At 35.8% G+C, this 18,196-nt stretch overlaps 1 protein-coding gene across 13 annotated transcripts in view; it reads right to left on the bottom strand.

Annotated features, from left to right (window-relative positions):
* LOC131688555 (fat-like cadherin-related tumor suppressor homolog) overlaps window positions 1-18,196 on the bottom strand; it is a 690,234-nt gene that overhangs the window by 28,124 nt on the left and 643,914 nt on the right. For all 13 annotated transcript variants that reach the window (XM_058972873.1, XM_058972872.1, XM_058972882.1 and 10 more), the window contains 2 exons: window positions 4,468-4,704; window positions 2,318-2,919 (listed from right to left, as the gene is read on the bottom strand). In XM_058972873.1, coding sequence (XP_058828856.1) covers window positions 2,318-2,919; window positions 4,468-4,704 — 839 coding nt within the window. The remainder of the gene's footprint in view (window positions 1-2,317; window positions 2,920-4,467; window positions 4,705-18,196) is intronic.

The raw sequence follows: 18,196 nt of genomic DNA, 5'->3' as shown, positions 1-18,196 counted from the left end.
CTTGTTCGGTTCGTTTCGGTGTTTGATACCAGCGTAATGTTGTGGAATATTTCTCGTAAATTACAAATTGATTGGTATTCACTATAAGACCATACTACGATACCAAATGAGTATGCAATGTTTTAATGAAGATCAATAAATAACAGGATTATCTGCATGAAAAGCAAGTGTCCAAGAGCTAAAATCATTCAAATGTGCAAACCATTTTTCGTCGGTCGAGCTCTTCCTGTAATAAAAGTCATATCACCTGAGAGCATTATCACAAAGTATCAAAGCTTAAATCCGAATAGTAGCGTAATGAGCTTATTCTCGCCGTGTTTATATTATCACCCTACCCATTTGAAGCTGTTGGTTGGTTAGAGCAGCGTCTGCCATCTTTGTTCAACGCATTGAGTAAAATGGTAGAGCAACAATAGAGGTAATCGATTTGAGCTTTCTGTCCACTTAAACACGAGCATTTCGCCGCTTTTTTTTGGTACATCACAAAAAAGAACCATTCTTACCTTCCATTCATAATCGTAAACCAAAATAACCTTCGGTTTGAGCACTTTACACCAGACGCCCCCCTTAACAACGAAACAAAATTGTTGATGCCAATTTTTATGCATTCCATTGATTATAGGCCGAGTAATGATTTAATTAGTGAGGCATCCTCCCTTATATGGTGAACTTATAACTCGAGTAAACACTTTGTTGTAGAAATTTAACTACACTACTGCTTGAACCACCAAAATTAATTAAAAAAATTAAAAAATCAATCCACTTATTGTTAAAAATTTGACTTTTTCTTGTTAACATGGTGGTTTTAATGCTTAATTTTAACTATTTTTGAACTTTTATTGGTTCATGCATTTAATGGCCCATGCATGTCTGCTACCTAATGGGGTCTCAAGTGATAATTCACTACTACAGAATTTTCAGTCGAAATCTTCCGCAAAGAGTAATTTCGGGAGATCGTCTTTAGAACTGTCATTTTGCGTTTTTCGTAGGATTTTTTCATGAGATCAAAAATATATTTTAATATACACAAGAAACAACAACGTCGCATTGTTATATTGTTCAAAAAATTACCCTCCCCCTCGTAGACAAACGTAGACTTTTGCTAGACTCTCCTTGCTTTCCGTGTGAGTCCAGGTGGCTTAAGACTGGCTCTAATGGCTATTTATTTTTTTACATGAGTTTGGATTTGATTTAATTTCTCGCGATTAGCAACATCGATTCTGCTATTCCTGATTTTCAATACTCCCCCCCCCACATCCTCTCACATACCAACCACAGCACGAAAAAATTAGCAGAAAAGACAACATTGAACTAATGCTGATTATGCCAATTAAAGATTATTTTGAACGTGTTCACTGGAAAACAGACAGAGAAAGAATGACCGGAACGATGAGAATGAAGAAACTGTGAATATTCACCTTTTTATTGGAAACACCGAGAAAAGATATGTCACCTCACCGTTCCGGTCATTCTTTCTCTGTCTGTTTTCCAGTGGACACGTTCATAAAAATCCTTAAGAAAGGAAAAAACAAAGACTCACGTGAAAACAAGGAATGTAATTAAAGATTATATTTTTTGTTTCGAGTATTTCACCGTCGACACGTAGTTCATCAAGTTAGTGAATGTAGTATTGTATGTAGGTGCTAGGAGTTCTAAGAATGTATTTTTTATCTGTTTTATGGCGAATTCCTATGGAAGCAGTAACCAACCGTTAACTCCGTAACAAAAAGTCAGATCTGAATGAAGTTCAATAGCAGTCAATAGGAATATTGTACCTTTCATTTGAAATAAAGTTTGTAAAAATACGTTAAGGATTATAGGAGAAATAGATGTGGTATTAACTTAGGAACTTGGAAAGTCCCCTAGGGTATCAAGAACCGTTATAAGTGGCCAATGTAGTCAACTACTTTGATTGGTCATGCGTGATCTAGACTCGCGAATCCAAGTAATGTTGCATCCATTTTAATATGAATATGCATCATTTGAACATCATGGTGGTGTCAGTTTGTATGGGAATTTGCAGTGTGGCCGCATTCTTCAAGCCGTATCAGCGGAACCGGAAGTCATATCAACTAAATATTCAATATTAGCTTATGGAAGCGTGATACTGTTCATTTGAAACTAAGTTGGTGCAAATTGGTTCAACCATCTCTGAAAAACTTATATAGGTTTAAATGACACATACACACATGCACACATACATACATACACACATGGTCGAAGGTTATTTGACACTCGGCCCTCACGGTCTTGGATAGTCTTTCTTAATATAGGAAAGGTAATACGGGTGTGTAACCCCTTAATTTTATCAACTTACCGTAGTCACCAATCGCCCAGCCAGTTGATTCTCATTCACCTTGACATCGTAGAATACGTGCTCGAAGGTGGGATTGTGCAAATTTGCCGGCAGAATCGAAATTTTGACCCGTGTGAAACTGGTGTACACTCCGTCGGTGACTGACACATTCAAAATAGTGACATGTTTCTCCGCAAAGTTCTGCATATTTACCAGGGTGATGATCCCGCTGACCGGGTTAATGTCGTACGTCTGCAGTTCGTTTCCTTGAGCAATGCTGTACGTGAGCCGATCGTGGTCAATGTAATCTGGGTCGGAAGCCGACACCACCGTTACAAATTGTCCCCGAGTAGCATGTTCTGATAGTACGCAGGTGTACGAGGGTTGCTCAAATTTTGGCGGATTGTCGTTCATGTCCATCACTGACACCCAAACGTGTGCGGTCGAGCTGAGACTCGGTACGCCCTTGTCACTAGCGATTACCGTGAAGTGATGATTGCTGAGCGTTTCGTGGTCTAACGATTTCTTCAGATAGATGACACCATCCGTTGGATCCATGTGGAAGTATTCAGAGGTATTCTTGGAGTCCGTTTGCAGTGCGTATGTTATGATTTGGTTTATTCCTGTAGGCAAAAGAACACGCTCAATCAGCCGAAGTTATCATTCTTAAATTATTTTTGATTCTATAATTTTTTGTACCATCCATAATCACAAAAAGTATTTAAAGGTATAGCAAAGTATATATTAATAATAAATACAAATGGAACAGATTCCAAATGATGATGTAAACTACAATCTTCATTTCAGCCATTTGAAACAGAGTTGATAAATTAACAATGGAAAAAGTAATTAAGTGAAAATGCCAGTAAAATAATCGACAGGCGACCAAATAGAAGCCATCGCAGATTCCGAAAATGGTTCTCTCGATTGTGAAATTCACATTTTCAATACCTGTCACATATAGACAGCATAGTGGAAGGGGAGCAGCGGAAGTATTTTATATTTAGTGCCGCCTTTCAATTGCACGGAAGCAAAACGATTATACGCGACTCTTCAACAGAAACGACCGAAACAAAGGGATGAGCTCAAACCGTTTCTAATTGCTGATAATGGACATTCACATGTATAGCCATAGCACTAAGCTGTTCACAGCTTGAATTGGAACCTGTCGTTGATCGGCATAAGGAAAAAGAAAAGAATTCGAACAGAGAACTTCTATCGATTTATGAAGAAAAGTCTTGAAATATTGCGAACCTCTTCTTAAATTCACCGTTTGATTCCTGGACCATGCGCCACCGCATTATGCGCTTAGTTAGGCACTTATTTGATTTGCTTTGGTTCATTCATACTCAGATGTTTTTCATAAAGCGGAAGTTTGACGTAGCGATATATTATCTCGGAATCGACAGTAACCATTTGAGCAATACTTTGGCTGCTAATAGAAGCTATTTTCGGGTATATTTGATCCGCCTATTTAGTTTTTTGCTCTTTCGTAAATATATTTTTGTCGTAACGAAATGTGATGCGAACATCAGCGACTATCCGTGCCAAAATCTGCAGGACATAATAAACATTGAGCGATGAAATCTTAACTCGGAAAGTTGTTTATTAAATGTGTAACTATAGCCTTGATTTATTCCAATACTGAATCATCGAACAACTGAACAACTGAAATAATATAGTAATTGGGAGCACTACAATAACGCGCTATATTTTTAAACAAGAAAAACACTTTCAACAATATATGTTGTTATAATAATACATGCTATTTTCATACGAATATAAGCCAAGCTATTTAATTTTTGCATTTACAAGACGTAGTGGTTAACGTCGAAGGGAATAATTTGAAATAATAGTGAACATTTTAAGTAATGTAGTCACAATATGGCACATTAACATGCTAAAACAATAGCAGAATAACTCTTGTTTGAATTATGAAGTTTTTGCCGATATGGCTAAGGCAAAATTAAAAAAAAAATCCCAGTAGAACTATATCGAAGTGTTAATTCCAGTCCTACGTTAATATCAAAAACATCTTGTCTCTATCCTGCAATAGCATTTCCATGGAAGTAGAGCAACAAAGTATTTGCGTCTCCATTACAATAAAATTCGATGAAGAAGCTAGTACTTTATTAATTGGTAACCATTGTATTTCACTTTCGCTAACTTACCGGTGTCGTTGTCCTTCGCCTGAACCTTCAGTATTGCCGTACCGAACTGGGCGCGCTCAGAAACGGTGATATTATAGCTGTCCTGCTCGATCTCCGGTGGACAGTCGTTGACGTCCTGTACCAACACCGATACTGGCACTTCCGCCGATACACCGGAAACGCTATCCGTTGCTCTAATCAAAAGTTCATAACTTTGCTTCTGCTCGTAGTCCAACTCGTCCACCACGTAGATCGCACCTATCAGCCGAAAACGGTACAGTTGTTGGTTTTGTTTTCGTTGTTGTTGGTGATAATGATGATGTAATTGTTTTTAAAACGAGAACGAGAAAGAGAAATGTGGATTAAAATTTACGTTATTGAAATTTCCAACTTCAGCGGTGAAGCGCGATAAATTGTGATGTGCTGATTTTATGAGCATTCGTTCATGGATGGTGCGAATCATGTTAGTAACTGAATTAAGTAATTTGCTTACTTTGCGTTCTGCTAGATATAATTGAAACAACAATTATACATAAAAGGTTTATCAATCTATCATGCAGATTAGTAGCAAAAAAGGAGCCAGATCCTTTATATTCATGCTGACGGTAAGTTGGTAGGTTGTATGCCCGAATGAAGATTAATTAACTCCCAATATAAGTTGCTTTTTTATCCGTAGATGATTAGATCCTAAGAAGCTTTTTTGTTTTGGCTACCGTATTGAATAGGTATAGTAATAATTATGCAAGTTTTGCTCATAATTGTTCAAGATTTGATTCTACACACAGTCTATAAAGAATCGAAGTATATAAGTATTCCGTCTGTCCTGTTTTCTCCCGAAAAAAAAAATATTGCAGCCAGAAAATTGACATTGAGTGATGTAGTTAAAGAAATATGATCATAGTAGAGAACTGAAATCGTCAGTCGTTGTCCTCGACTTGGTTGCAGCAAAAAATACCCACCAACAAACGGAATCATCGTCTTGTTTAATACTTGCGCATTACCGGTCGGAAAAATCGAATGAAAGCCTCTGGGTCATTTTCGAATATGTGAAGGAGAATTTGCATTAGGTAAGATCGTTTTAATATACAGCAGGGTAAAGTGCCTATTTTCACCATAGTAGGCAGGGTGCCTCACTAATTCATTAGTTTCTCGGCCTACAATCAATGGAATGCCTAAAAATTGAGAACAACAGCTTTGCTTCGTTATTAAGAACCAGTATAATAACACAAACGCGCAGAAAACAATGAAATTCTGGTGTTTGAGCGCAACAAAAACTCGAATCGAGTGCCCCTATTGTTCAGGAATCAGAATATATTGACCCCTATCGTTGCGCCACCATTGGACTCAATGCGTTGAACAAAGATGACAGACACTACTCTAACCAACGGCTTCAAATGGGTAGGGTGACATTGGAAACATGGCAAAAATGGGTTCATAACCCTATGTAAAATAATTGAAGCCACCCCCGTTCTTTTCTTTTTTTGAGTCATTACCACTACTCGACTACCACTCTTTACTACTACAAGAAATTCATTTAGTTTTCTGTTCATTTGCTCTAAAATTGTCATCCAACCTACAAAAAATATACTTATCACACAAAACAACATACCTTTTATTTCTATAAAAATATTGGGACGATAAAGGGGTGTCTTTTATTTTTCTACATACTGTATCATTACTGCTCATATTTTGACATTTTGATTGTACCAAATACACACCAAAACCTTATACCCCAAAATCCCACCCGCTTCATTCCCTATTAACAAAAAATCCGTAATACCTATGGAGATTGCGTGGGTTCCCCGTATCTTCTTAAGTAGGTATGCAGCTAATGCTGATTTTGTTTTTAGATCAGAGTTGCTCTAGGTTCGCTCGGAACTGTCACTTTTGTATGAATGTTGTAAACATTAGAGCGAACCTAGGGCGACTCGGAGGAGTGTAATGGAAATAGACAGAACATTGGGTGTGCCCAAGAAACCTGATTCATGGTGATTTCAGATGATTTTGTGAGGCACACGACGATATCGATTTGGTCGGTGTTAAGTCAGACCAAACCAATCGCAAAACTTTATAAAAAGAGATAATAATAGCGCTTCTTCAGCTACATTAGACTTTTAGCTGTTTGGAAATATGTTACAATATGTTGTTGTTATATAAGCAAGAATTATGTCAAAAATTAATTTCAAATTATAATGTAAAGGATGCTACGACTCAAGCTTTAAACTCTTTTTTCTCGAAATCAATACAATGTCACTTAGTCCGGTCTGACTTAACACCGACCATTTAGTCTACGGAATAAAACGATTTCATGGTTTAATTTTCGTACAGCTTGACAACTAGGGTTGTGGTACCGGTAATACCGGTACCGAATATCCCGGGAATACCGACCCATTTTTGGTACCGTAATACCGGTACTGAACAAATGCAGTACCGGTATTTTCGGTACTATACAATTTTTTATGACAAATATGTTAATTCTGCAGGGGGATCTGTTTCAAAATATCGGTCTGCAAGATAACGTTTAATTATATTAATTTGCCTTCTAGATAAATCTTCAAGATAACACCTTTGTGTGGGAATGAGGTGGGGCCATCATCATAATAATTCTAGAAGTTAAAGTTTTATTAGCGATATTCTGATTGGTTTCCATTATTCACTGGGTGGCGCGTAATAAGACTACGGTCTAAGTCATGTCTGCATTTGGTTTTCTCTTAAACCTTTATCTATAAAAGAACGAACAGCGATTTAGCAGCTAACAGTTTTAAACTTGGTGAACTGCTTCAAATGGGGCGATTTGTAATTATTGGTGATCGGAAAATTCAGCAAAACTCCATAGTTTACAGGAAAGCAAGGAACCTTGATATGCATTAGAGAATAGTAGGAAAACGACATAAAGGTCAGAACCAATTTTCAGATAAGCAAGAGAGGAAATGCGATTAACCTGCTCGGATTTACTGACATTCTCGCTTTGATTTACTGTTGTTAATAGGGTTTCATACATTTACCATCTGTTCAAATTGACGAAAGTCGCACCACTTAGCAGTTATTGATTTCAAAGTGGCCTATATTTCGAAATAAAGGAGTTGCCCTATACGAAAAATATCTTCTATTAAATAAGTCTTGCCATTCCGAAGCAATTAAAAACAATAAACATGTTTTTTGATCAGCACAAATCAATCATCTGAGAATAAGATCATCAGTTTGAGCATTCAATTTCAGTTTGAAGCTTTTTTCGAATTTTTTAAAAAAATATTCGAGTACCGGTACTTTACTGGTACTGAGGGCTTCAGTACCGTAGTACCGGTTCTCCCCAAAAAGGGTCGGTACTGCGAACCCTATTGACAACGATACATAGAAATATGAGAGAAAAGCCATGTATTGGTATGTGTTCATATTTCGCATAAGTTTTTAGTGACGATAAGCTTTCGATTGAAAGCTGTTAGAAAACCGGCTTAATCAAGTAGGTTGAGACAATTCGTACACATTATTTTAATTCATTTAATTCGTTTACTTTACTCATTTAATTCATTCAATTATTTTAATTTATTTAAATATTTTAATTCACTTTTTCTTTTTTTTATTTGGGCTTGTGTAGTCACACTTTCTTTTTTACTTTTTAATGACATTCGATTAGTTAGAGATTACTAAGTGGGAAAAGTTATTAAAATTTTAGAGCCATAGTGCTTAAGTGAGAGCAAGGATGTGAAATATACAGATCGCAAAACTAGAAGTGGCAGGGTCATTAGAAACAGGCCTAAAATCTTGCGGACAAATCTTTTGTCTTCTGCTGGCAGGAGTCGAGCTTAGGCAATATTACTACGAATCACTCAAGTTTTCCAGCATGTCTAACGGCAAAGAGAGACTTGTTTCTCTTTACCATAAAAACTGACAAAAAGAAGTCAGAATATCACCACTGAAAACCTGTCGACGATTAACAGCATCAATGAAAGCTCACTCCATTAATTTATTTAATAAATGATTCATTTATTTCATTTATGTCAATTATTTAATTTATTTAATTTATTTCTTATAATTCACTTAGTTCATATTATTCATTTATTTCATGTCATTCGTTGAGTTCATTTTATTCATTCTATTCATTTTATTTTATTTTACCTTCATTTTTTCCAGTTCATACACACCAAAAAATATGAATTTCATCGTTGACATAATTGCAAACATGACACAATTTAACAAACCGCAATTCATGAAATGACGGAACATCACCGTGTTCCGTTCAAGTTTATATAAAACATATACTTTACATGATCAATGACATAAAATTACGCTTACTGCCAGTCAGAATGAACGCTATATGCGGAGTAAAATTACGTGATTTGCGAAATTCAACGCCATGTAAAATTAAAATCAAACGTAAAACTCAGTCATTTTTGATGCTCGTATATGTCAGAGTCAGGAGACGTAAATTTACACGATTTTTTCTAGGTGTGTACATTTTATTAATATTATTAACACTGTTCAGTCATTTTTCATACATTTCATCAAATTGATTAATTTGACTCAATTTAATTTATTCTAATAATTTTGTAACTTTGTTTTGAATTTTTATTTAATTCGACACATCAATAATGAGCCAGAATATAAATTTAACTGGATTTTTTTTGTTTTGGTTAAGAGTAAAGTAAAACTCAACCATTTTGCCCAATTTTCGAATTTCCGAAGAACAGGGTATCAGATGACAGACAAGGGGCTACAAAAATAAACTATTTTTGAAATATCTTTTTTTAGATGAATAACATTTCCGGAACCCTGCCAACCGTTTGACCTTAGATTTTTGAGAGGTTCTAGGCCAAATAGAGGTCAAATTACATCAAACGAAAATTCATGTTAAACGTTCAATATTAAATGATTCGAACCCAAAAAGTTTCATCCAATTGGCATTAATGATCCTCCTGGAAACCATCCTCAAGAAAAGGTAAAAAATCGTTATTTGTAGAGGACCTCCTTAACAGAAAGTATTTATAACAGGTAATATTGTTCCGTACCCTAATTAATTTTTTTTTGCTATCTTCTAATTAGACCGAACAACAGCAGAGTCAAACAGAACATATCGCGCAACATTTCCTTCCAAGTCCAGGGACAAGAGTGCTTTTATGTAGCTTGAATTTTAACCGAAAGCACGTGCGGTAATTATACGCTCAACAGACTGGAACGCACTAAATGCATGTTGCTAGTCGTACAACGTCGGTAAATTTTCCATTTTTGAGTTTGTAGGTACATTTAGGCATTCATTATAGAATTAACACCCGGACTTCGGTTTGGTTGGCAATGCAATGGTAGCAGGCGTCGTGCACAATTTCACAGTAAGTGGATTTGGTTTTTGTGCGTATGGTCAACAACATTAGCAGATAAATTTGATTTCGAAGTCCGGATTTATATACAATTCGATGACTGAGGTAATAGATTGATTTCGCCAATTGATTGCACATCAACAGTGCACAGTGGGTAATCAAGTAATCCAAAAAGGTGGGACAAAACCTATTATAGGCCTTGGGTGTCATTTTAGAGCCAGCATTTCTTCGTAGGATATATTAACAATATTATTCTGCAAATTAGTAATTAAAAAAAATGATTGGACTAAAGCACTTGTACCCGTACCCGAGCAAAAAATGCTCATCAAAAAAAATTGAGAGTATATGTCTTCGGCAAAGTTGTAGGATGTTATGTTTTAATAACTTCGTCGAAGATACCACAGACATCAGACTAATTTTCGAGGTTGTTTTTTTGTAAATATAACATAAAAATAAGTTTTTCGACTTTTCCATTCTAGAACCTTAATTGATTCATATTCATATGATATTTTTTACAGTTATCCAAAACATAATATTCTACAACTTTTCCGATGACTCGAAAAATCTCTGCAACAAATTACTCAGGTACTCTACTTTAGTCAAACGAAAGTTGCAAAATAATATTGTGAACATATCCTACGAAGAAATGCTGGTTCTTAAATACCATCTAAGGCTTCAACTAGATTTTGTCCCACCTTTTTCAGATTGGTCCTACTATGCGGTGATGAGTGGATATTGGACGTAGCTCTTCACTGTTTCACTGTATTGAAACTAATTGCTATGGACGCCCGTTCGTGTTGCTACAACGCCACAATGTTTTAAAATGCCGCTTACGTGCTCAAAATTAATACGAACAATTGAAAACAAAACTGAAGAAGATTTGGTGAATAGTTTCTCGGCAATCGTGATCACGGAACAATTTCGAAATAATCGGGTTTAAAATTTCACGTTACCACTATCCTTGGTAGACGAGGCGCGTTTTGAAATTCTGTAACTCTCGACCTACTACTCGCATCTCTATGTAAATTTGGAAAATAGTCTCAAGGATATTGAATTTTAGAAAAAAAAAATTCTTGCGAAAAAATTATTATCAACGTACAAAAAACACGATTTTTTTAGAAATTTGGGTGAAGCGAACTGCTTAAAACTTTTGTACATTATACTGCATAAATTCGATACCATTCTGTATTTTTTATGCGGCAATGAAGCTTTTTGTAGAACGTCCCTGGAAAAAAAAACACGATTTGCGGTGTTAACTTCCATTCAAAAACTACTTATCCGATTTATTTGCATACACAATCTATGTAAAAAATGCCTAACTCCTACTTGAGTTTTCAAAAAAGAATTTTGGAAGGACTTGGAATTTTGGTTGTAAATCTGATGTAGAATGATCCAGATGCACTTATTCATTGAACCGTATGTACTGATAGGAATAGAAATTCTCTGAATAAACGGTACACTCTTAGAAAAAATGAAAATTACATTTAACGTAAACAACATAGCGAGGTATTTTTTTGTCTGATAATAGGCTTTTACATGCTATGACATTAAATATTGTGACTCTTTGGATGTAAAACTCAGACTGAATGACCTAGGAAAAGTCGAACAACACACATTTTTACATGTAGGGGACGGTGGGGAATTGTAAACATAGTTTTGTTTTCGGGGCATAACTACCATAAATATTGGTCGATTTTCAATGTTAGGCCTGGTATTTATTAAGGACACCTTAATACATCCACAGGCTGAAGCAATTCAAAAAAATCATTGTCTTGTTTGAATGCGTGACATGCGTGGAATCGGCATTTTTTAGTTTGGTGGGGAGTTGTGAACCATCGCCAAAAGTAAAAGAGATGGAATATTTTTGTGATTTATTTTTATTAGGGCTATGGAATATGAGATGAGATGGAAAAGTGATCTGATTCGCAATGAGTCCGTAACAGCATGATTTGCGCCAAGCCACTTGAATTCGCGGAAATTAAAATTGTGGCAGCATCCTGTTCTTCGCATAAAATTGAACATATCATAATATGTATGATTCATCACTGATTTTCGTATTATGATATTGTTCTATTTGAAAAAATACTATAACCCACTGAAATTGCACGGTTCACAACTCCCTACTAATGGTGGTTCACAACTCCCCACTTAACATATCTTCGAAAAAACGTATCTTCATCGACACACTAAAGGTTCACCCATTTTTTTTGTCAATGAAAGCCAATTGGCCAAGGAATGGTTTGCACTAATTTACTTTGAAATCAGCTACATAACGGGACTCTACATACTACAAATACAATTGAGTAAAAAAACTTTTTGTTTGGTATATTTAGCCGCTAGTTACCTGACAATGAAGAACATGAGTTAATGCAACATTTGTTAATTAGAAAGTGACGTAATGACAGTAGAAACATTTAACAGTAGTTACCACATTTTTATCATTTATAGCTTAGCGGGAATTGACGGTGTTCACAACTCCCCATGGTTCACAACTCCCCACCGTCCCCTAATTAAATGTTAATTTTTGTGAATTGGTACGCTCCTTTTATGTGCATCTGGTAAGACGTAAAGATACAAGATTTTTTTGCTGTATACTTTTAAAATCATCGGTTCAGACGCTATCAATTTTGAGCACGAAAACGGTGTTTTGAAGCACTATGCAGAGATACCATCTCAGTTTTGTGGGTGAACAAATGAATGATGCGCAATGCGTAATGAGCGTATTTTGAAGTATTGAAATGTGCCCATTTTCATTAGAATATACAATTTCACATACTCTCTTTTTCTTTACTCATTGCATGCTCAAATTTAAGTTGAATAGTACTCTCATGGACCGATTAATCTGTTGGCTACAATTGAATTAATTGAATGTTTGTATGTTTACTGACTGAAAAGAAATATTTCAAATCGTATCTCAACATATCAAACATAATCGAATATATCAACTTTCAAATTTAATGGTACCATCGGATTGATATCAATCCATCCTCTATCGACAATCGGCGACTAATCAAATTACACTGTGAAAGATCACCTCTGCCAAGTATATCACAATACAGCGCTCTGAGACCACGAGGTCCAGTTGCTCTTTCTATTTCGAAACCAATGGGTCCAGCTGGTTTCACACGCCACATTCTATCCTCAAGAGAACCCGACAACACCAGTCAATCAGTGGACCATATCAGCACAGCAGGAAATTGCTTCGTCAATTCGAAGCCATGTTAAAATTAATTGCACCACTGCTGACGACGACAATGACGACGATGTTGGAGAGGACCGAAGCGCAAGTTGAAGTGGGAAAGTGTTACACGGTGCCACTCAACTCCGACGTCATGGATTTGCTTCCCGATCTGACCTTTTTACAGCACCCCAAGTGCGCGGGTTGTTACACGAGATAGAATGTGAATATTATTGGGTTCGGTTTTCCATGACTTTAACCTTGCTTGTAGAGGGAATGCTTGAGATTTTTTCAATGGTCTATGTTGCTGGGAATGCTACGAACTGATAACGCTGTACCTTGCTAGCTAGATTGGATAGGCTGCAGATAGGGTTGTTCTGATTTTTGGATCCAAAGTCAAGAGCTACAACATCCATTAAAATTGCACTAATTTCAAGCCACTCTAGCCACCTGATGCACGTACCCAAGGTGGTGGAGGGTCAGCATTTCAGAGCTGGAAAGCTGCGATAATATCGATTTCATTCCTGTGGTTAACGGGTCACGGAAGCGAAAACAACTTAATTTTCTTGCTGTGCAAATTGCAATAACCGCGAAACAAAGCGAATGATTTCTCCAGCCGCTGATTGTTATGTGTGGCTTGTGTGGTGCACTCAATTGGATGACTTTCATCAGGTATAGCTGGAAAAGTGTTTGTTTTTCTTTTCAATCGACTCAAATGTTAAACGTTATAAGCCATCGGAAGAAATTGTGTGTTAAACACGCTTCCTTCAGAGAACTAGATTTTGCGTTATAAATTTAAATAATTGATCAGAATTAGGCTTGCTGCAGATGAAGCATAGGAAGGAAAAGGTTACTGAATTGAGGGCATTTATATGAATTGGTTAATTGGTTTGGTAATTGTTTCCATCTTTCGATAGAACGATAGAACTTTTACTGGGTTCGACGAATCCTTTATATAAACAAATTCTGGACGTTCTGGTATGGATATTATTGACAATTATGAATAACCAAAGGTTTTAGGAGTTTTTTGTAGTTATTTTTAAATCGAGCCGATTTTAGGAAATATTGCTTGGCACGCGGGGATCGTGCTGAAAAGCAATTTTATTTCCTGTAAACCGCTAATGTCACTGGAAAGAATCTATGGAAACTAGAATATAGATTGTGCTCTGACGAGAGTAGAACAGTCTAAAATTCATACGAATTCAAATTCAAAGATTTTGTTTTTGGAAGCCTACGGATGAGCAAAATAATGTCGTGTGGCCACCTAGAAACTACTCCAGGTAAAGTTTTTTTTTTTGGTTACAGATGTACGGATTCATGTCATTCGCAACGCTATCACTTGGACATTAAGATTGGGGCATACATTTGTTTCGTTTCCGGATTATGACTCCGGTAATCCAAAACTTACAAAAAATCATGATTTTTGCAGTTTTTGACCAATAATCCGAAGACATCGGAAGAACAACATGCAATAGGATTACTTGTTACGTGCAAATGTCTATCGATCATAAAATCAAGCACGCGTTTACATTAATAACTCATTTTAGATAGCCGACTGTTCGGAGTATATATTATTTTTTTTCTCGTCGCAAAAGTAGATGAATAGATACCTCATTCATATTTTCTTATGGCCTGATGCCTTGGGTAACTCGGAGTCTGTGTCTCGTGTGTACATTTTACAAAATCTATGGCTTTATCCTTTTATCTATCGCCCGGAGGTACAATAATTATCGAAATACGTATTCGAACGGCATTCATATTTCTACTGGTGGTCGCAAACCTGTAAACTTTGATTAAAAATGAAAAAACAAAGCTTGCTAGTAATTAGTTAAATCACAATATCTACCAAGATATATCCTGATTCATTTCCCTACCTACTAACACTAATCCTCTCCAGCGACACTTGTGAATGATGCAGAGAATTCCTCAGTTGTCAAAAGAGTTGAACTAACATTCCTTCCCATCCCAAAATTGACATACATGGGCGTCGCCATCAATGTTATTGATCATATTATAATCTTAGTCTCTTTAGGTTGCACGTTGAGTATGATGTACTACTCCCAAGTATCATACAATTGGAAAAATACGCAATTTCAACAGGCTTTGATCAATCACGGGAAACTCATGTGCGGTCAACTATGCTAAGTTATTAATCCGAAGAGATCGGAAGATTGGAATGATACAAAAAAGTCGTAAAATTTCGATTCTGTATACTATATGTATGTACCTGATCTCTTAGTACTAACTAGTATAAACTATCTCATGTATTTTACCCTCGGCCATTACTGCGTACCGAAATGCACAGAACCTCGATTAGAAAGAAACGGCTGGCCGATAACTCGAGCATACCTTTTCCTGGTTACACACCGTGGCGTTCATTATTTATTTCATATGTTTACCCAATACGTACCTATAATATCGTATTTTAGTATCATGTATGGCATGATTTTTACTACCAAATCAACACCTTACTATATTGCTTTCTCTGGCATAAATACCTGAGTAAACTATTTTATTATTATTGAATACATTTAGTAAATTTAGTTATATAAAGTTTGAAAAATAGATTAATTAATATTTCGGTATTATAGCTCTTTTGATTATCAACTAGGTATTCGTAGAACATGTTTATGTTATTGTTTTGGTATTTTACCTCTTATGTAGAGCTTATTAACACCACAATGTGATATTAAGTTGTTGGTATGGAATACCTGAATTTAATATTCGGGTGTTTTAGTTCTTCTACTCGGGATTAAATAGCGGAAATATCAACAATTTTGTCGAAACCTTCGATGTCTATATTAATTTTGCACTGTGTTGTGATCGTCTGTTGTTAATTATTTTGAGGCTTATACTTCAATATCGCAAAGTTTTACCTTATCGTTGCTTTTTTACGATCTATTTTTAATTTTGTTTTTGAAAAAATAGAAAAAAGTATTGCTCTATCTGAAAAAGAAACTTCTGGACATTTTTTTTAAATTGCCATGCAGATTCGATCAACAAATTGAAAGCTACAACATTTTCACCAAGAGTAGTGGCAAGTTGAAACTTTAAATTCGATTATCTCGGAATGGTATTTTTTTCCAAAACTTTGTTTGTCGTGATACGAAAAACCAGTCCACCGATATGTTTAATGTTTTTCGATTGTTCGTTAATAATGTTGACAACACTGAAACGATTCATTGTCGATGTATATATTTTCATTTTCCAATTAAATTTAATACGCGATTAAATCTGATTTAAGGCAAGATGGCAAGTAAAATATCTAAAACAGCCCCAAATACTGATATTATGTTATTACATTATTTTAAGAATATCTCGGTGAATATTTTGGGAATCATTCTATTGCCGTACTTTGAAAATTCTGCCATTCTGTTAGGCCACTGAAACCAATATTCCTTTACAAACGTCCAAACTCATCCACCGTAATTAGCCAATAAAAATTCGGGTTAGTTTATTCATATTAATATAAAACATTTATTAGCTTTGTATTACTGTAGATGAAACGATATTCCGTAAAGAATTACACTATAATTATCCTCTATTGCTCTATCAGGCAAAACAATTTCAAAAATACATTAACACCTATGCAAAGAGATCAAAAAATTGACATGCCTGCGTGAACCTGAAAGGAATTCGATTCATGTCCGGCGCGATGAATGCAATGGTTGGTTCGTTTCCCTCGTCATTCGTTCTCCAGAAACAGCGCATTCAGGTTGGTATATGTTCGGATTCAGAAGCAAACTGAATTTTGTTTCTATGCTAGCTCTGAGGGGGATTATTGAAAAAAAGTGCACCAGATATAGATTACGCAGTTCACTTATGCTCGAAAATGTAGATGTTAACTTCTTCCTTCAAACTGTCCACATAATAACAAATAAATGCTTTGGTTGACGAAGGAATTTATGTTTTCTCTGCACTCAAGCATTCGATTCTGCATGAAATTTCAGTCAGTTTGAATGTTAATGAATGATTTCGGTAAATACAAGCAGAAATAGGCATTTGATTTCGATTTTAGCAGCCCTGGCCTATGTATGCAGTGATGTCCCAGAACAGAATACGATCGCGTGGCTGTTATTACCTAGATCGCGAGCTATGCAGTGTACAAGCAAGTTCGAGTATGTTGTTATAAAAAGGGTGATCCGCTTTAAACGAGAACGTGTGCTGGTCATCTTCTAAAGCTACCAGTACACTGTTTGTAATAACGTCAAATATTTGACATCTTTCGTGAAATAAATTTGAACTGCTGTGTACTGGCTCTTCAAATTTTTGATCAAACACAGTTTGCCAAATTTTTCATTCGTGTTTGTCAAAGCGATTATTTGTCTATTTGTCAAACAGTGTACTGACCAGTTTGTCAAAACTTTAAGCACTTGTGCTTTGCGGAGAACACGAGCTCGAAGCTAGAAGAACTCACTCGTGTTCGTGTTCTTGCTGAGTGTGCCAGCTCTGAGCTGCGAGCCGGTGGGCAGTGGAGAATGTTTTATTTTTGTTTCGCTTTTAGCATCTTATCGTTTGTTTTATTGCTTTTTATATCTGTTGTGCATGTAGGGTAAAGAGTCCATTTTCACCCTACATTATGCAACGGTCCGCACTAGAAATAGAATAACTTTTAATTGAAGCTATAAAATTACTATTCTTCCACACAACAAAGAATCAGTAAACTATTTCGTACACCTCTTTATACAGTGTGTCCCACATTAATACGTTCACCCTATTTTTTCAGAATAACTTTTTTCCATCCAAACAAAATGCATTAAATTTTTAGGGTATGTTTAAGTGCTTAATTGCCGATGTTTCTCGGAATTTGGAAACCTTGGTGTGTTTTGTTCGTTTGTTATGGCAGTTTAAGTAAAAAAGTGGTGTCCCATAATTGTACGTTCACTTTATTTCTTGCAGAATAACTTGTTTTTCATTCAAGCAAATTGCACCGAATTTTCAGGGTTTGTTTTAAAACTTAATCAACGATGTTTATCGGAATTTGGAAACACTGGTGCGTTTTGTTCGTTTGTTATTGCAGCTGAAGCGAAAAATCTATCACACAGTTATACGTTTACCCTATTTTTCTAAAAAAAATCTGTTCAAATAAGCTGCACCAAATTTACGGAGATTTTCACGAAGTTAAAATAACGATGTTTCTCGAAATTTGGCAACACTGAGGCGTCGTGTTCATTTGTTTTGACAGTTTTAGCGAAAAAGTGGTGTCTTACGTGCAAACGTTCGCTGAAATAAATTTAGATTCTCTGTGAAATTATTAAAA

The sequence above is a fragment of the Topomyia yanbarensis genome, chromosome 3 (genome assembly GCF_030247195.1).
Source record: "Topomyia yanbarensis strain Yona2022 chromosome 3, ASM3024719v1, whole genome shotgun sequence".
NCBI lineage: Eukaryota > Metazoa > Arthropoda > Insecta > Diptera > Culicidae > Topomyia > Topomyia yanbarensis.
Note: the sequence above shows the minus strand (reverse complement) of the source record. Positions and strands in the feature narration are given on the sequence as shown.